Here is a 20,649-nt window from a genome sequence, read left to right as displayed (position 1 = left end):
GGTATACTTCAAGACATTTTTTTCTGGTATTCCTGTGACATAGACTAGTATTTAATTTACGTGAATCATAACCCAACTTTAAAATAATATTAGCTATTTTATCATTTATTAATATTTTATTAGCCACGGTGGGAGCTTATTTTTCCAAGCGTGTCTTAGGTCTGACCCGTGGCTTCCTCCCAGTTGCATAAAACACGTTTAATAATGTATTTAATTTAAACTAAACAAACAACACAGACTATATTCTGGCTTCACTTTATTTTAAATTAACATGTTTTTCATGTCAAACATGAACTAGTGTTATTCAGCATAAATCTGTTTTCTCAGCGGTGCGTGTGTCACACCTGAGCAGGTTTGAAAGAATCAAAAGTGAAGACAAAAAAAAAACAGCTCCACCCTCCTGTTGAGAAATCCTCAAGTTCTCGGTTGAGCTTCATCCGAACTCTGCTGTTGCGCTCCGACACAGAACCGACACAACCGAACCTTCTAAGTAAGTAGAACTTTTTATTCAGGAGACATTTTGATGCGTAAAGAAGTTTAAGAAGTGTTTTCATCGAACAGAAAATAAAGTTTAAAGTCGCGGGGTTTGAAGGGTTTGAGCGACGAAGTTACTTTATCTTAAGAAAATTAACTTTAAGACTTTAATAAGAAATACGGAACACTTAAAACACGGTAGAATCAAGATTTTAAACAACTTTAAGACACTTTTTCCACTTGTTTTTTATCGTAACCATAACCTATAAACACAAACTTTGGTTCGTATTTTCAATCGTTCCCACAAGAAAATTCAGTTGTTCTTCACTCTTATAGTGTTTAATGTTTTTTTCCCTCCGTGTTTGATTAAAAAGTTGAGACTTTTTTGAAAAAAAATCACGATCCGAGAACACACGAGGAAAGCCGAGAAAACACGGAAATAGCCGAACCCCGTAGTCCGATTTAACGCCCCCATTACAGGAGAAACGAATTAACTTTAATCTTTAAGTTAGATGAAAACAAAACATTGTGTAATTTATATCGAGTTAACCACGGTGGGTTTATATTTGTGACACTTAGAATGTACTTTCACACACATTAACATATGTTTTGTTTTTTAAAATAAGTTATTATGACGACATTTATTTTTTTTCAAAATTTGCGTCACAACCACTATGCTAACATGATAAAAGCTAACATTTAACGTCACCGAAAGGCAAATCATTCTTAGTGATAGCGGATTTAATTGTAGCTTTAAAGAAACATGAATTATTCTTACATATGTTTTGCATTATCTTATGCGTTGTGTTAGCTAAGATGCTAACATCATCGCTGGTCAGTGTCAGATCCAGGGCGCTACCGTAATGGTAGCTATATCTGTCAAGCTTTTGCTTTTTAATAGCTTTAGAGTTTTTATAGCGTTAATTTTTTTTTGTTTGGTGAGATTTGGACGTTTAAATGTTGACACTACCAGGATTGTAACACAAGGATTCAACACATACTGTACGCGTCCAATTATTTATCTTAAATGATCTCAAAAGTTGTGTTTAAAAAACAAATTTGACCTCGTAGCCAAACGTCTCATTTGTCTTTTTCATCTGGTCCGTTGACTTTATGGGTCATTCCATTATCAACTGTTGTTGTCTTCTGAGGTATGACTCACGCGTCACTCTCCAGCTAAGCTCAAACACTTCCTGTCGCCCATCAGCAGGAAGTCTTTGGCCGACCACGCCATGAACTGGTCCTTCCTCCAAAGCCTCCTCAGCGGGGTGAACAAGTACTCCACGGCGTTCGGCCGAGTGTGGCTGTCCATCGTCTTCCTCTTCCGGGTCATGGTGTTCGTGGTGGCGGCCGAGAAGGTCTGGGGCGACGAGCAGAAGGACTTCAAGTGCAACACGGCTCAGCCCGGCTGCCACAACGTCTGCTACGACCACTTCTTCCCCGTGTCCCACGTCCGTCTGTGGGCGCTGCAGCTCATCTTCGTCACCTGCCCGTCCATGCTGGTGGTCATGCACGTGGCCTACCGGGAGGACCGCGAGCGCAAGAACACCCTCAAGTTCGGCGAGAACTGCCGCCGCCTCTACCAGAACCCGGGGAAGAAGCGCGGCGGTCTCTGGTGGACCTACGTTCTCACCCTGCTGTTCAAGATCGCCGTGGACGCCACCTTCGTCTACCTGGTCTACCACATCTACGAGGGCTACGACTTCCCGTCGCTCATCAAGTGCGAGCAGAAGCCGTGCCCCAACAAGGTGGACTGCTTCATCGCCCGGCCCACCGAGAAGCGGATCTTCACCCTCTTCATGGTGGTCACCAGCCTGGTGTGCATCCTGCTCTCCATCTTCGAGATTGTGTACCTGGTGGGCAAACGCTGCCGCGAGTGCTTCAGGTCGGTCCACAACTCCTCCAGTCGCCGCGAAATGACGCTCTCCAGCGGATCGCAGTTGATGGACGCCAACAATCTGAAGTCGAAGAACACTCCTGAGACGCCGGCGCCGGCCTACAGCGCCATTATATCCTGAAACCCCAACGAGACCTTTTAGAGGTTAAAGGACTTCAAGGCCAGAGGGTACGAAGTCAGGCCCTTCTGAGAAGCTGCTAGCTTCGAGGAGAACAAAGGAAAAAAATCTTCAGGGAACTTGTTTTCAATCGAGCGAGCTTGACCTGGTGAGGTCAGTAGCAATGATTAGCATAGTTAGCATCAGGAAAAACAACGTAACAAACATTCTTCCCATTGTTTGACTTAATTTCAAAGATGGCTACAGAAAACCGATGCCTCCCTCCAAACTTGTTGAGCCAGTTGTGTGTTACAACACACAAACAATAATAGTAGTTTAAAGCTAACGTTCGATACAAAAGAAGATTTATTTGGGTTGTATCATAATAGTTTTAAATGTATCCCAATAAAAAAACGACAGAAATGAAAGACTCCATCGAAAAGAGCCAAAAAAAAAAATCTTTAAGAAGCGACTTTAAAGAAGCTAAGTCCAACTAGCATGCTAGTAACTTCTCCTAGCTTTGGTTAGCGTTAGCATCACTCAATAGCAGGCAAGCTAGCTAATTGACGAAGACGTTGTCAGAGCAAGCTAATATCTTATTAGCGAGTTTTGGCTAATTAAAGTGTTAAGGAGCTTATTTTGCTAAACAATGTCTCCAAAAATTCTTAACGCTATTGTTAGCATCATCATAGCAGCATCAAAACAATTTCCCGAAGGAGACCTCCTGAGGGATCAATAAAGTTTTACCTTACCTTACCTTATCATGTTTCGGTACTGCAGTTATTTTTCAGCACGTTCAATTTTAGTCATTATTAGCATTTTTTTTGCAATTGGTAGTCAGGATGTTTACAAATATGGAAATATATTTTACCAAACAACAATCCGTTTAAGTCCATTAATAAACTGTTGTGCTAACACATGCTACGTTGCGCTTTAAAAAACAACAACAATCACACTTAAGGATCACATTTACAAGTTAAACTGCCACAATAAATAATTTGTTTGCTAAGCGCTTTGTGACCCTGGTCTAGAAAAGTGCTCTACAAATATTACTTACTTATTTTTAAGTTCCTCTGACCACTGCACACATTTTTGTGGAACTTTTTACCTGTATTTTTGCACGTCAGTTTCAAAGTGCTGTTTTTTTTCATTGGTGTTACAACAGCGAGTGTGTCTACGATCAGACATCTTGTCGTGCAACAGTACGGATCATTTTCTACTCTGAGTAGAGACTTGAAAAGACTGCCGATTTGGCCTCGAGCTCGCATGACTCACTTGTGGTTTTTCTGTGCAACTCTTTCCCTCTCGAGTGCCAACTCCCACCTCCGGGATCACGACGCCGTCTGATTTTTTTTTTTATTGTGTACATAGTTATTTATCAGGTTTGAATGTGCGTTTTACTGTCTGGATGAATCATATTTTTGTTACCATTGGCAGCAATGAAGTTTTGTAAGCACTGTTGATATGTTGGAGGTTTTTTCCAATAAAGGCTTCATCTGTAAGTTTTCTCCGTTTCTGTGTCTCGTTCTGTTGCCGCCACATTGTTTAGTTAGATTGGTGGTTTAAATGAAGGGCGAGGGCGGAGTTTCCCACTTTTTGATTCATCCCATCTGACACCAACACCCACCCACAGGAGGAATTTTTCGCCTGTGTGCCTCTGAAAAGAAGATTTTTGTGTTTGTGTTTCTAACGAACAAGAGAAAATCATTTCACAATGAGACCTGAAACACTGACTTTAGAAACCATGAACAGAAACGGAGAAGGTGAAAACATGTGTTCGTTATGTTGTAGCAGCAAACAAGTTAGCTAGAAACTAAAAAAAACAAAGCTAGCTTCAAAAGTAAAAAGCAGAAAACAAGTTAGCTTGAAATGGAAAAAAACAAAGCTAGCTTAAGAAGGGCAAAAAGAACAAAAATAATAGACTTATAATGGCAAAAATGTAGAAAAGGAAATATTGAAAAGTGTGTCAAAGAGGTGCAGAAGTAATAGAAAAGCTAGAGATGGCTAAACAAAGCTAGCTTCAAAAGTAAAGCGTAGCAAACAAGTTGGCTTGAAACTGAAAAAACAAGTTAGCTTGAAATGGAAAAAGCAAAGCTAGCTTCAAAAGTAAAGAGCAGCAAACAAGTTAGCTTGAAACTGAAAAAAACAAAGCTAGCTTCAGAAGGTAAGAGCAGCAAACAAGTTAGCTAGAAACTGAAAAAACAAATCTAAACAAGTTAGCTTGAAACTGAAAAAACAAAGCTAAAAAAGTTAGCTTGAAACTGAAAAAACAAAGCTAGCTTCAGAAGTTAAGAGCAGCAAACAAGTTAGCTTGAAACTGAAAAAAAAGCTAGCTTCAGAAGTTAAGAGCAGCAAACAAGTTAGCTTGAAACTGAAAAAACAAAGCTAAACGAGTTAGCTTGAAACTGAAAAAACGAAGCTAGCTACAGAAGTAAAGAGCAGCAAAACAAGTTAGCTTGAAACTGAAAAAACAAAGCTAGCTTCAGAAGGTAAGAGCAGCAAACAAGTAAGCTAGAAACTGAAAAAACAAATCTAAACAAGTTAGCTTGAAACTGAAAAAACAAAGCTAAAAAGTTAGCTTGAAACTGAAAAAACAAAGCTAAAAAGTTAGCTTGAAACTGAAAAAACAAAGCTAGCTTCAGAAGTTAAGAGCAGCAAACAAGTTAGCTTGAAACTGAAAAAAAAAGCTAGCTTCAGAAGTTAAGAGCAGCAAACAAGTTAGCTTGAAACTGAAAAAACAAAGCTAAACAAGTTAGCTTGAAACTGAAAAAACGAAGCTAGCTACAGAAGTAAAGAGCAGCAAAACAAGTTAGCTTGAAACTGAAAAAACAAAGCTAAACGAGTTAGCTTGAAACTGAAAAAACAAAGCTAGCTTCAGAAGTTAAGAGCAGCAAACAAGTTAGCTTGAAACTAAAAAAACAAAGATAACTTCAGAAGTTAAGAGCAGCAAACAAGTTAGCTTGAAACTGAAAAGCTTAAGGAGTGTAAAAAAAAGAAAGTTAGCCAAAGAAAGCGGAACAATTGCGTAAAACGAAAAGACTAAGTAGGCTTAATAATGCGGATGTAAAAAAAGTGACAAATTATCCAGCTGGAAACCAAAATAAGCTAGTATGATAATGACAAAAATAAAACAAAGCTTGAAACAGATTGATTAAAAAAAGGAATATATAAATTAATAAATAAGCAGGCCACTACCCTAAAACAAAAAGGGCTAGCATCATTTTTTTTAAAATTTACCTTCACCAGTTAAAAAACAGATAAGAAAAAAGAATAACAGTCACTAGCACTAAGCTAGCATTATAATGTTCAACATAAAATGTAACAAACAAAGATAGATTAAAACCGAAAAAAAGCTAGAAAATCGATAAAAGCGAGTGATTAAAAAAATAGAAGTCAAAATTAAACAAAAGCTAATGTAATAATGTAAAGTGTCAAAAAACTTAGTTTGGAGTATTAAAACTTGCCGAAAATAGCTAAATAAGGTTATTATTATTATTATTATTAACATTATAGTTATGTTAAAACTTAAACCTAATACACATGGTATTCTGTAGGTTGTTTATAAGTTTTATTCTTTTGTATGAAACGATTATAATATTATAATAAATAATTTAAGTCTCTATGATACTTTTTTCTGTTAACGCTCAGTTATTTTAAGATCTTTAATATTATTTATGTTATCTTTTTTAATATTCGGAACCTCAAGTGGATGTTTTGAAGTCACAAAACAAATGTCGACAACAAAAACTTCTTTCTCCCGATCAGAAGAAGTGAAAACTCTGTTTGGCGACGGAGATAAAAGCAGCGTTCAGGTGTTTGTCCTGGTGTTTACCAGCTGGGTGGGACCTTCTCTGCCCAGTATTATTGGAGTGATCTCCTTTCTCCTCGCAGCTCTTTCCTGCCTGGGTTCCTTCCTCGTGTTGAGACTGGTCTGGATGAGTCACCGGCCACATTCCTCCAGGTGTGTCCCATCAGACCCACTCGACCCGTTTGCTGCATTTTGCGTTTTCACTCGGCTTGTTGACTTTTAACGGAGCTGCCAACTTTGAGAGAACAACGTGATAATCATCAGGTTTTGGATTTCATCCTCATCTTTCAGTTCAGCAAAAACAAACTCCTCTGCCGTTCCCATGACTACGCAGAGACTAGTGGATCAGGAAGTGTAAAAGTATCACAAAAAGTTTTTTTAAAACAAAGAAAGTACAGTGATAAAATACCTAGATTAATAAAAGCGAAAGTAAAAAGTGACATTAGAGCGAACTTAGAGCCAAAAATCTAGCTTAATAAGATCAAAGGTAAATACGCGGAAGCTGGCAATAAAAAAAGTCTAAAAAATTAAAGGGAAAAAAATTAGCTTTAAACACTAAAGATAGCTTGATAAGACAAGGTAAAGGGAGAACAAGGCTAGCTTAATACTGGAGAAGTAAAAAGGGACAAATAAACTAGTTAAGAACGTTTATTTACAGCTCATTAAATGAGGGCACAGTAAGTTCAAAAAAAGAAGGTAGTTTAACAAAACATAAAAAGTGTCAAAAACTAGCTTTGAGTGCTTAAAAAAGCGTAATACAGGCAAAAGTAATGCCTTGTGATGCTTGATCTAAGTCAAAGGCTAGCCTAATAAAAACAAGAGTAAAAGTTATGAATGTCAAATGTCGAATGCGAAAGATAGCTCAGTTACGATAAAAGAAAAAATCCCAAACAAGCTAGCTTAATCGAAGAAAAAGTGATTAAAAAAAAGCTAAAGATTGACAAAAAAAGCTAGCTTAATAAAATAAAAAAATTATAATACCGAATACAAATGCTAGCCCGGTAAGAGCAAAAGTAATCATGTCAAAAAAAGAAGCTAAATACATAGTTTAGACTTCAAAAGCTAGCTTACTAAAATAGCCCAAAAATGCTAACATACAATTCAAATGCTAGCTCTAAAAAAGCTTAAGTAAATAATGTAAAAAAGAAGCTAACAAGCTAGACTTTAAAAGTTAGCTTAATAAAAGCGAAAGATGCTAATATGGAATACAAATGCTAGCTCTATAAGAGCAAAAGTAAATCATGTAAAAAAGAAGCTAACAAGCTATACTTTAAAAGTTAGCATAATAAAAGCGAAAGGCACTAACATGGAATACAAATGCTAGCTCTATATGAGCAAAAGTAATCCTGTCAAAAAAAGAAGCTAAATACATAGTTTATACTTCAAAAGCTAGTTTATTAAAATCCCCAAAAATGCTAACATACAATACAAATGCTAGCTCTAAAAAAGCTTAAATAAATAATGTAAAAAATAAGCTAACAAGCTAGACTTTAAAAGCTATCTCAATAAAAGCGAAAGATGCCAACATAGAATGCAAATGCTAGTTCTTGAGAGCAAAAGTAAATCATGTAAAAAAGAAGCTAACAAGCTATACTTTAAAGGTTAGCTTAATGAAAGCGAAAGATTCTAACATGGAATACAAATGCTAGCTCTATATGAGGAAAACTAAATCATGTAAAAAAAAGGAGCTAACAAGCTAGACTTCGAAAGCTAGCTCAATAAAAGCAAAAGATGCTAACATATAATACAAATTCTAGCTCTATAACAGCAAAAGTAAATCATAGAAGTTAACGCAAAATCTATCTTAACAATGCAAGCGTAAAGCAAGTGCTACAACTAGCTTAATAAGAGAAAACATAAAAAGTAAAATATAAGTTTACTATATAGTTTAGAATAAAAAAGCTATCTTACCAAAACAATAAGCACAAAAAGATAAAGGGTAAAGTAAATTAGCTAGCCTAAAACGCTAAAGCTAAACCAATCATTTCCCACAAGAGTTTTACTTTCATACAAATTTCCCCTTAAAATACCCAATAATGTGGATCATTTAAGGGTTGAATAAAGTACAGAAACTGGTATTTAAAGGGTTAAAACTCAAATTACGTAAATGTCAGTCAGAGAGGAAGTGCTTCAAGAAATGAAAACGTTTCCACCTTAAAGAGAAGTTCAGTGAAGGTTCCATCACCTTCACACCTCCCACGAGGAATTCGGGCGTCACAGTCCGACAAGCCCTCAGAGACACGTAACGCTGACGAACTTTCCAGTCAGAGTTCAATAAGTCTGGCTGGATGTGGGAGTAAGAGGCCCGGACGTGACCCTACTTTTTCTGAATAAGAACCTGGTGATCAGGTGAAGATGCAGATACAGGAAGTGGTCGAGTTTTGTCCCATCTTCACTAAAAACAACAACTTCCTGATCAACACATCTGGGAGTTTTTCTCAAACATGCTGGGCGTCATTCCTGCGCCAAACAACAAGCTGAACAACCGCCGGGTGTGTCGCCCTACGTAGAGAAACAAGTCGAGACAAAGACGCCAATCCTGTTCGTGGAAACATTAAATTACAACAGAGCTTGGATCAAACCCCGGTTTGTTCTGAAGCGATCCACCGATCACACGTTCTTGTTCACCCCAAACCACCCCAAAAAACAATTTTGTTGAGCAACTTAAGACCTGACATGAGTCAAGTGAGGTCCAGGGGCCACACAGGGACGTTCAGATGCAACAGTATGGCTAAGATTCACTTTTTTTTCTCTTCCATTTAGCATTAAAATATATATATTATTTTGTAATATTTATCAGTTTCAAGCTAATATATTAGGTTGACTAAATATTTTGGACCTAATAAAATGATCATTAGATAAAACAAGGGCAATTTCAGTGTCAAAATGCATTTAATAGAATAAAAACACCCAGAGTTTTACATTATTAGAAGTTATTTTAAACATATTTTTGTGATTCTTTGGCTTTGACTTTCCCCTTTTTGAACTCTTTTAATTAATTTTATTATTAAAATGATCTTTAAAATATATATATATATATTTAAGTATAATTACTTGTGCTAAAAATATATACCACCACAAATTATGTATTTCAAAGTCATCACTCAAAACCTTGCCGGAGCCTAGGCCTTAAGCTTCTACACAATATCACATAAGAAATTACGTGACTGCTGTTTTTGCTATCTAGGATTAGAAACTTTATTCGTCCTCCAAACTTAAATTAAAATGTATAAACTTTTTTTTAACTGACAGGTATACATGCTACCTTAGCTAGTAACAAGTAGCTATTAGTGACTTTTTTTTAGGTGAAATTTACCACCCCGTAACACTTTTCATTTTTGTATATTTCAATTATTTGGATCTTAAATCTGTAAATCCAGTTAAATATAAAGCAAAATGTAAGAAATAGTTTCATATTGTGGACAGGAAAATGTTGTTTTTTTTTAGATAAATTAAGTGCAGGTTCTACGTTACGGGGTGGTCAAGTAAAATAAAAAAAAATCTATTACAAGTACCACTTGGGTAAAATTAAAAATGATAACATCAATATACTGGATATAAATATCTATATATCTATATATATTATGGCTATAATATTCAAAATAAAAATGCTGAAGGGCCCAATAGTGTTGTGATGTGCTGACTCGTCCTGACATTAAAAATGTTTTATGAAACGTATCTTTGTCTATTGTTCTCTAAATAACTTTGGATACTATTTTTTTTTTTTCTTGGTTGTTGTTTCCTCGCGATCTCCAGCGAGGGAGGGAGGAAGGGAGGAACATCTGGGGGACACGTGACCACACCCACCCGCGATCGCATTTCTCAACTTCTCTTTTTACCTGCTCACAGATTTGGAGGTTTTTGCGTCTTTAGCGACACGAAAAACGTTCTAAAAACGCGTTTTTATTTGGACTTTTCAGATGGACTAAGATCTCTCCCGGTGAGTAGAACCACACGACACGGATAAATACCATTAAAATATGACTTTAAAGCGATTATTTTTATTCCTATAATTTGTCTGTTCTCGTGGTCAGAGGCGGATTAAAGTTTAGATGGTGAAACGTCGAAATAGATCGTTGTTGTCGAGACAAAATATGACGCTTTGAGATGGTTTTGTTTAAGAAAAAAAGAGTTAACTTTAATGGCATTTTTCCATGAATCTTAATTCCGCCTGATGAGTTGTAACACGCATGCGCCAGACCTTCTTGAAACTCAATCTAAAACACGAAGTAAAAAAATAACAACTATGTATGAAATGTCAAAGGAAATGTATAAGTTAAATAATAATAATAATAATAATAATAGGATAATATTAAAGCTTGTGTAAAGTGGTTGTAAACAGGGCCGGACCTAGACACCTGTGGGCCCCGAGCGACTCAGCTTGGGTGGACTAGTTAGTTAAAAAGCTACTTTTAAATAAATTGACATTTTTCGTTCTAAACAAAAATGTTATTGTCATTGAATATGTTATTTTATGTTGTTTTTTTCCCAGAAAATTCTTATTTGAGGTTGAAGAAGCTAAAGTATGGATATTTTTTCAGACAGTATTTTAGCTAAAACTAGTAAACATTGATGTATATTTAGTACTAATCAAATTGTTTCAGATTAATTGTTAAAAAAAACTATTTTACTTAACATATTTTGTCGCCACTAGACCTTTAACAGTCACTTAGCTTTTTTAACGTATAGCTGATAGCATCTTAGCATTTTAGCTTAGCTTTTATTATTGAATTACATAAATTAAAAAACAAGTTATAAAATTAGCTACATGTTTTTTATATATATATATATATTTATGTAGCTACTTAAATAAGGCACAATTACACTGGACAATAAATGATCATTTTTCATTATTATTATTATTTTCGATAGATATTTATGATTTTTATAAAAGTAAGTGGCTTTTAATGTTCCAACATAACTTTAATTAAAAAAATATATGGATAGAAATTAAATATGTGTATTAATTCAATTATTTAATGAAACAATACTTCTTATAATAAGGTTATTAGATTAAAATAAATATATAATAAACAATGTCATATGAAAATGAAATCGAATATTTCTAGCAATAATGCTAATTAAACTGAATTAAATGGAATAAAAATAATTATAATGAATATAGAATAATAAGTTATAGTGCTTCATAGAGAAAGTTTCTATTAAAATAAACAACAAAAACTTTTACATATTTTTATCTCTATTGATAAATACAAATAGAAAGTAATTTTCTCATCTTTAAATCAATGTGTTTTAATTAAATTCTTAATAATCTTTTTTTTAGTTTTTAGTTTTATTATTTATTCAAAATAATTTAAAATATAAATCTGAAGCCGATTCACTTGATTTTTTTTATATTTATATTAATTATTTATATTAATTATTAATTCTTTTAAAGTTCCTAAAGTGGAAGCCGATTATTAAAACCTTTGTTTTTTCCCTAGATTTAATTTCAAGTCAAGCGTTAACAGACGTCCAGGGACATGGACTGGAAGACCTTCCAAGCCCTCCTCAGCGGGGTGAACAAATACTCCACGGCCTTCGGGCGCATCTGGCTCTCGGTGGTGTTCGTGTTCCGGGTCATGGTCTACGTGGTGGCGGCCGAGCGGGTCTGGGGCGACGAGCAGAAGGACTTCGACTGCAACACCAAGCAGCCCGGCTGCTCCAACACCTGCTACGACCACTTCTTCCCCATCTCCCACATCCGCCTGTGGGCGCTGCAGCTCATCTTCATCACCTGCCCGTCCTTCATGGTGGTCATGCACGTTGCCTACCGGGACGACCGCGAGCGCAAGTACAAGGCCAAGCACGGCGACGACACCAAGCTGTACAACAACACGGGGAAGAAGCACGGCGGCCTGTGGTGGACCTACCTGATCAGCCTCTTCGTCAAGACCGCCATCGAGGTGGCGTTCCTCTACATCCTCCACCACGTCTACGACAGCTTCTACCTGCCGCGGCTGGTCAAGTGCGAGGTGTTTCCCTGCCCCAACCAGGTGGACTGCTACATCGGCCACCCCACCGAGAAGAAGGTCTTCACCTACTTCATGGTGGGCGCGTCGGCGCTCTGCATCATCCTGAACATCTGCGAGATCGTCTACCTGGTCTCCAAGAGGATCGTGCGGATCGCCAACAAGATCAAACGCCGCCACCGGAGCGCCGCCGTCCCCCCGCAGGACTACCACGACGACCCCTTCGACAGCAACCGCCTGCAACCGCCGTCCAAGATGGACCTGAAGGACAAACCCCCGTCCTTCAGGACCGCCGCCGCCGCGTTCAGACCCAACGGACTCCTGATGGAGGAGAAGATCCGGGCCTCGGCGCCAAACCTGTTGACGGCTTGAGTCGAGACCCGAGGGGGAACTCTTATAGGGGGAAAACTCACACTGGAGGTCGACTCTCAAGGACTCTCAAGGACTTCCAAGTCGGCACGTTTACAAGCCAAAAGAGACAAATTGAGTTGTTTTAAATGCTCTTTGTGCTGTTCACCTCTCTCCCGCATTAGGACATTCCAGTGCTCGTCGTTCACGGAATTCTCACGAGGGAGTGGAAGGGAATGAAAAGGGACACACCTGCCGCTGGTATTGACCTTCCCCGAGTGTTTAAACCAGCGTTTTGTACTTTATTTAAAATCTCACAAATGTTTCTTTGTGGCTGGACTTGAAGGTAAAACGCTCCATGTACACGATATTCCCATTTAGTCATCGATGCGTCGCTCCACCTGGAGCCCCGGTGGTCTGCAGAGCTATTCCTTTTTCATAAACGTCTTGTGTGTTTGAAAGCGTGTACACAACTGCCCCTCATCCAACACCACTGTTGATCTGAATCACACGAAAGGAATGCCGATGTTTAATCCTTCGGGATCGCAGTAGCCGACACGCAGCCGTCGCTCTGATGACTTTGTATTGTCCTTTCGAAAAGAAATCAGGTGATTTTTTTTTATTTTTATGCACTTCCTGTATTATTTTTTTATATATATATATTAAATTTATTGAACAATTATTTATTGGCTTCATTGTTTTTGTGTTGAGGGCGGCCAGGACTTGTGGTTCTGACTTCCTGACATTAATGGAAGGATAAAGGTCGATATTGAGACGCAAAGAAGAGGAATTTTCATCTATAAGATCGAGAAATCATAAAATAAAGCTACATTTATTACGTTTAGTATTAAATAAATATAAAATACATAAAATAAAGCAAAATTATCTAATTTTAGTATAAATTTGTTTTATACAACTGATTTCCCGATAGATTAGATTAAATATACTTCATTAATTCAGTTTTCAGTTCACAGCAGATGATAGTTTCATAAAAACAATAACAAAGTGCAAATAAAAAGAAGAAAGCACAAGAGATGACAAAGTGCAAATATGAAGAACGTAGATCAAAGGACACAGAGAAAAGGATACAAAGACTCACATAGAATTAAGTTGAGAATAATATCCCAGCTACTTAGGGTGGGAGGCAGGGGTCACCCTGACCAAATCGCAATCCTGTTGCAGGGTAAAAGGAGATACACAACTATTCACACACACAGACATTGCATTTGCTTTGTAAATTATAATGCAAAAATATTTCATACTAGCATTTATTTTTGCCAAAACATATTTATAAATATTCACAACCAGTTTGGTAGTTTTAACTTGACTTCACATCAAAGTAGAAAATCTCCCGAGAACATAAGTTTAAGAGTTTCCTAAATATAATTCTAATTAAAGGAACGTCTATATGTCATGTGTGTCATGAAGCATGAATGGTTGTCGTTCCACACGGACACTCCTTGAAACACACCTTTCGTTCAATTCCTTAAAAACTCCACCAGTTAATTGTTAAATTAATGATGTGTTATTGAATTTTTTGTATTTTAATCTCTCATTGGCTGCGTCTAATGAGTCAATAAACGAGATTTGTCGCCCTTTGAGTTCCGTACACGATGTTTACGCCGGACTCTACAGAAGCTAATAAATGCTCATTTTCCGCCGCCGCTGACTAATGGAAATGACTTATTTCTCGTCATCGCTTTGTCTCGCCATTTTTCTACAGAAGAGCCACTTCCTGCTCGCTCTCTCTTCCCGCAGGAATCTCAGTCTGCCGGTCGGACTCGTACATCAGGTCGGGTCGAGGCGTGGCCGAGACAACCGTCACATCGTCACAGAAAAACAAACTTAAATCTACACCTTCTTTTTTTTCAATACAATTCAGAGGAATATTCTAAATAAACAAAAGCTCGACTTCATTTTCAAGCTTCTTTGAAGCATTCCTAAGATAGGAAGTGACCTTTATGACATAGAAACGTGAATCATGTTCAGAATCCACCATCAAAGTACCGTCTAGTCGCTTGATATCCCGAAGTAAAGTCAACATTAGCGGATTGTTTGGATAGTTTAATGTTTTGGTTCTGGTTCATCCAGGTCGGACGTTTAAAAAAAAACAAAAAAAAAACGATCCGTGAGACTTTTCTAGACGAAATACTGTTTATTCCGATGATTCTATGTACAATTCCAATGTTTGTTACAATAAATAATTAAGCGACGATTCAAATGCACAGGTTTGGTGAGAAGATAAAATGACACTTTACATAAGGCACTGCTCCCTTCATGCTCTGGACATGAAACAGACGTTCAGACGTAACCGTTGCCAAGTGATGACGTTCCGTGTGAGAGTCTAGAGTTTGCAGGCGGCCTGCGCCACCTTGGAGCTGGTCCTCCTGTTGAGGCTCCGGCAGATGAAGGCGCCGGCGTCCATCAGTTTCGGGAGGTCCACCCCCTGTCCACAGAAACTTTGAATTCTTCAACATGGTGGAGGAGAAAGTTTGCCATTTGTTTTCTCACCGTTTGAATCCCGAGTCCGTGCAGCATGTACACGACGTCCTCCGTGGCGACGTTCCCAGAAGCCCCCTGGGCGTACGGACAACCACCCAGTCCCGCTACTGAGGAGTCCACCACACTCACGCCCATCTTCAAACCACCCAAAAGTAGGTTTTAGTTAATTTTAGTTAGTTAATTTAGGAAAACAGGAACGTATGTAGTCGACTATTGAAAGAACAAGATATCCTAGATGTCATGATTTCCGGTTCATTCCAGGTTATTTGAAGTGGTTCAAGTAAACTCTCCGCCATCCTCTTCAGCCTGGAAATAAGGCTCTCTGATTGGTCCAAAAAAAAGTTAGTCCGCTAATCTGTTAAGTCCCCAAAGAAGTTTGTGGGTTCAGAATGTTGGCGTTGAAATAGGCAACCCAAAATTCGACTGAACAATAATGCTGTTTGAAACGTAGCCATTAGTCCTGGTTTTAGCCTACGTACATTTTAATTTGGTTCACATGAAAAAACACTTAAAGCTGAGAATTAAATATATAAATTTGTTATAAAATAAGCTTTTTTTTTTCATCACTAGACTGACGACATGAAATGATCACATCATGATCACATAACATTATGTTCATGTGGAATAAATGGATAAAAAAACGACAAACAAAATGTTAAAATAATATAAATAAATGAAAACATGAAAAACAAAATGTCTAAATATGATCACATGACAGGCATCATGTTCATATGGAATAAATAAATGAAAACACGACAAACAAAATGTTAAAATGTAAAAGAAAATGAGATAAATAATGTGCATGATGAAATAAACAAATGATAATTCTGTTCGAATACGAATACAGGGCAGAAATAAGAAAAACATGTTCTTCTCTTTGAAAGAATATTTGATATAGTTGAAAATTGCTTGATTTCAGTTTCAAATATTGATTAACTTTAGTTTAAACTAGTTTAAAACTCTATAATTGTACGTTGTATACAAATAAAAAATAGTTATTATTTAAAATAATTAAATATATTTAAAAAAATACTGTTAAGAAAAAGACGGGATGGAAATAAAACCTTTGATATGATCTACTTGTCGTGGTCGTAATGTTACGGTCGATGACATCATCATCAACATGACCTCATTCATCTCTGCAGCACTCTCACCTGAAGTGCCACCAGGATGTTGGCCAGGGCTTGACCGTAGGTGTCGTGACAGTGCACGGCCAGAGCGTGGACGGGAACCTCCCGGCTGACCGCCTCCAGCATCTCAGTCATGCTCCCGGGCGTCCCCACGCCGATGGTGTCGCCCAGGGAGATCTCGTAGCAGCCCATCGAGTACAGGCGCTTGGCCACCTGCAGGACACAGAAGGTACTGTTGGCACTGAAGCAGGAGAGGCAAATAACTGAACTATAATGATCCAACTCACATATGCCACTTTGTCCGGGGCCACTTTGCCTTCATACGGGCATCCCAGCACACACGACACGTATCTGCGGGTCGAGGAACATGATGTCAAATCAAAGTGATGGATCGCAGGCCTGTTTACTCACCCTCGGACTGGCACACCGGCTTCCTTCGCCGCCTTCATGACCTCGTCGAAGCGCTGTAAACTCTCATCCACCGAGCAGTTTATGTTCTTCTTGCTAAACAGCTCGGATGCAGCTCCAAATATGGCCACCTCGGCGGCGCCGGCTCGCACCTGCCGCCGCCAGCAAATGAGATAAAGGTCATTTGAAAAAAGAGGGACGTTATAAAACCTGCTTTATGCATCCTCGTCATATAAAACTAGTACTGAGGGACACATACCTCGGCAAAGGAGCTCATTTATCATCATAAATAAAACAAAATCAGAGGAAAAGAGCAACTTTTATGATTTAAGAAATGTCAATTTCCTTTTTTTTAAATAAAAACTTTAAGGGCAACTAATGTGAAAACCCAACTCTCCTGACTTGTGACATGTTTCAAATGTTGAAGTAAGGTAAGGTAAGGTAAGGTAAAACTTTATTGATGATTTTTTTTTTTTCCAAAAGGAATTTTTTATTAAAATTGGAAATAAATCAAAATAAAATAAGAACAAGAACATAAAGAGAAAGAACAAGATGACGCATAAAGAGAAAGAACAAGATTACAAGTCTTGAGTATTGTTTTGATTGTTTAAGCGCTTTGTGACCCTGGTCTAGAAAAGCGCTATATAAATAAATATTACTTACTTACTTGCTCTACAAGATGCAGTAAGTCCCTCATCATGACCATGTTTTGAACTTATTACTTAATAAAGTTCTTCCCTGCGTGAAGTTATGAGAATGTTATATGTCGGTGTTATCTTAACCTTTTAAGCATCTATTTTAATGGGTATTGTATTGATTGTTTAAGAGATTTGTGACCCTGGTCTAGAAATGCGCTCTACAAATATTACGTACTTACTTAGATCATTATGCACTGACAATCCTCGGCGTTTGACCAATCACAGCAGAGTGGGCGTGGTTATGGTACACAAGATTTTTGAGCTTCACAAAACCAAGCGTTATCGGTGGGCGGGGCTTAAGAGGATTTTCTAATGTCAAAACTCTTTATTAAGATAGTTTTCTACAAACATAAACATACTGATGAGGACAGTAGAGGTCGAAGATTAACACCTTAACACATTAGTTGAAATTTAAAGTCAGATCTGAGTAGATAAAAATGATACAATTCAGTCATAACTGACTTAAAAAAAAACAGATGTATCTCTATTCATATGGCAGAATATCGTGTTTGTTTGTCACTCACAGCGGCCTGGAAGCCTTTCAGGTTGGGGGTAAGAACTGGGTAGGACACGCCAGGTTTCCTAGAGATTCCTTTCATCACCTCCACCTGGTCTGCCATCTAGAGTTGGAAAGGAAAACACTTACTATTTTATTTTATTATCTCTTTACTATTTCTTTTTTTTTCCATGCACTTTATTTTCATTGTCCTGCTGCTGCTGTTGTAAAAGTGTGTTTCCCCTCTGGGGATGAATAAACGTTTTCTATTCTATTCTATCCTATTCTATTACTTCCTGGAGAACAACCTTGACACAACAATCGGCTATTTTAAGTTTGCAGAATTCAACTCACTATGACTTCCCTTGTAATGTCATGATAATCAATGTGTGATGTTTCTAAATTCCAAAAATGTTTTTTTATTTGTTTAAAATGTTTGCTTTAAATATCGTAACTTCAGCTCATATTAATAAAGTTTTGTACATATTACTGAAAGATTGTCTTTAGCTACATTACAGGGATTTTGTCAATGAGTGTCAATGTATTACTAAATCAATTGTTTATAGTTGTAATTTTTTCTAAGTGAAAAATGTAGTTTCTGACCCTGTTAAAAATAATGTATATAAGAGATTGAAAAATAATTACAGCAAAAAAATGTTTTATAAATTCACTCTTCATCGTTTTACTCTGAGAAATATAGCCTTAATTTATTAATATTGTGTTCACAAAAGTTTTTTTGGGGGGACTAATCATTTCGGGTGTAATGTTTGCATTCTGTTTATCTGTTTAACAATGTGTCTCAGATGTCAAAAACCTAAATTATGTTCTATTATTTTGATCAATTCTCTATTCCTACCAGAACACGGAACCAAAATCTAAATCCATCTACACACGTTTAACAAGCTTCTATAAGACAAAGTTTGAGCCACATCTCGAGGACCATCTCACTCACCTGTGGGACCCATTTCGGGGACACAAAGCTCGTGGCTTCTATCACCGACAGTCCAGACTCGGATAACAAGTCAATCAGCTGGATCTTTGTCTCAGTAGGAACAATAGTCTACGAGAAGACAAGAATGTTAATGGGCAACCAGAACGTCATCATTCAACATGAAACAGTAGAAACACTTTTTTGATGTTCTTGCACGTAAAGTAGGTATGTGTGAATTTGCCGCTTCCTGGATATTGAAAGTGATTAATTAACATGTTTAACTTTGTAAACTAAATAGCCACTGGGATGCCATATTACCGTTTTTTTCCGTCACTACTATACAACACTAGAATGACATGTCCTAGTTCATGGAGAATATTGACCTTTTCAGATTGATTTAGTACACGTGCCACACATCTCTGACAACATTTTACAAGTTTTCGCTCGACAAAACTCCCTCAAAAACATCTAAGACAATTAAAATATTCATTGAAATCTGGTATACTGTAATAATACATGTTATACACACTTCCACCTCTACAGTGGATTAACAACACTCTGACACTTTCATTTGCAATAACGTAAAGTCAAGTAAAGTTTATTTTATTTATATTTCTATTTTGTTTATACTGTTGTTATATTCAGTTACTGTTTTGTTATTTAATGCTATCGTCCTCTTCTGTGTGCTTTTTGGTTTTTCTCTATTCCTTCTGTGCTACTGGAAAACAGAAATTTCCCCGAGAGTGTCATCTAAAAGGGATCAATAAAGTGCAGTGCAAGTCTAAGTCTAAGTCTATTTGTGAGTCTGACAAATAATTGTTTTGGTCCCACCCTGCCTGATCGACACTGACCTGTGACCAGTTAACCGTCACTTCCAACACCAATGACATGAATTTAATCAATAAAAATACACTGTAACTGTGCTTTATATTTCCATTACTGTATATTTAAACACTTAATGGTGCGTTTGTTCAATCTGGGCTATTCCATTTGATTTTTCTATGCATATTTCGAGAGAGAAATGCTCTAATTTAATATTAATTGATCAAAAATGGGGTATATTTTAAGCAAGTTATGACGTTTTGAAAGTCGGATTTAACAAAAAGATCACACCTATCGACTTACATTATATTTATCATTGGAAAATTATACTTATATCCCAGAAATAGTCATGACAGGATCTGTCCGATAATACTGGTTTCATATACATTAATTATTATTTTAAATTTTACACACACACCTACATTGAAACAAGTGTTTTACCTTTTCATTCTGAAGACCATCTCTGGGTCCAACCTCCACTATTTTCACACTTTTTGGAAGAGACCTGGTCTGTTGCACAGTGGCTTGCTTCAATAAAACACAAAAAAACGGAGTCAAGCAACATTTTAAAACAGTAATAAATTATAAAAAATCATAATGGATTCTACAAACAACCTGTCGTGACACTGAGCCTCGGTTGCTAACAGTTAGCCTGTTAGCATTCACCTCCAGTTTCTTTAAAAATTCTCACTTTACAAACCAACACCAGCATTTTAAACTCAACACAACTCACCGGTTGCGCTTGAGAAGTCGAGCTCAGGGCGAAGAACTGCTGCCCCATCGCATATCTCAAAGATGTTCTGTTGACAAGCCTCAATACGGCCGCCATGATGGTTCAGCCTCCGGGTGTGACGTCACCGCGTCCTGCACACACCTCCGGTTGATTAGAGCGCGACACGCTGACGCCATCTAGTGGCCAATGTCCAGAGCTATGATCGATTCGTACAGATAGATCGATTGAGAATATATACTTTCATTGATCCCCGAAGAGAATACATTTGTCCAGCAGCAATAACACATCCAATCCTTGCAAGCATCCATTAATACACATAAAACAAACCAAATA

The 20,649-nt window shown here is 37.3% G+C and overlaps 3 protein-coding genes across 4 annotated transcripts; 2 read left to right on the top strand and 1 right to left on the bottom strand.

Moving 5' to 3' along the window:
• Positions 1-409: 409 nt before the first annotated feature.
• Positions 410-3,975, top strand: gjb10 (gap junction protein beta 10). Of its 2 annotated transcripts, none has more exons than XM_087779901.1 (2): positions 410-490; positions 1,682-3,975. In XM_087779901.1, exon 2 carries the CDS (start codon positions 1,707-1,709, stop codon positions 2,490-2,492), a length of 786 nt encoding a protein of 261 aa, XP_087636027.1. In that variant the 5' UTR covers positions 410-490; positions 1,682-1,706; the 3' UTR covers positions 2,493-3,975. The 2 variants fall into 2 exon arrangements, with proteins under 2 accessions (XP_087636027.1, XP_087636028.1); XM_087779902.1 differs by having other exon boundaries at positions 420-490; positions 1,685-3,975.
• A 6,099-nt stretch (positions 3,976-10,074) lies between these two features.
• Positions 10,075-13,278, top strand: gjb3 (gap junction protein beta 3). The gene is made up of 2 exons (XM_087779473.1): positions 10,075-10,216; positions 11,721-13,278. The coding sequence occupies exon 2, from the start codon at positions 11,760-11,762 to the stop codon at positions 12,618-12,620; it is 861 nt and encodes a 286-aa protein (XP_087635599.1). The 5' UTR covers positions 10,075-10,216; positions 11,721-11,759; the 3' UTR covers positions 12,621-13,278.
• A 73-nt stretch (positions 13,279-13,351) lies between these two features.
• On the bottom strand, positions 13,352-20,432 carry hmgcl (3-hydroxy-3-methylglutaryl-CoA lyase). Its single transcript, XM_087779472.1, has 9 exons — positions 20,317-20,432; positions 20,025-20,111; positions 18,783-18,890; positions 17,859-17,954; positions 16,640-16,788; positions 16,516-16,579; positions 16,253-16,441; positions 15,108-15,233; positions 13,352-15,042 (listed from the first exon to the last, which is right to left on the bottom strand). The coding sequence occupies exons 1-9, from the start codon at positions 20,410-20,412 to the stop codon at positions 14,941-14,943; spliced, it is 1,017 nt and encodes a 338-aa protein (XP_087635598.1). The 5' UTR covers positions 20,413-20,432; the 3' UTR covers positions 13,352-14,940.
• Between the last annotated feature and the right edge of the window lie 217 nt (positions 20,433-20,649).

Source organism: Callionymus lyra, chromosome 18 (genome assembly GCF_982586985.1).
Source record: "Callionymus lyra chromosome 18, fCalLyr1.hap1.1, whole genome shotgun sequence".
In the NCBI taxonomy this organism is placed as follows: Eukaryota; Metazoa; Chordata; class Actinopteri; order Syngnathiformes; family Callionymidae; genus Callionymus; species Callionymus lyra.
The sequence above is the reverse complement of the archived record's forward strand: the minus strand, read 5'-3'. Positions and strand labels throughout refer to the sequence as shown.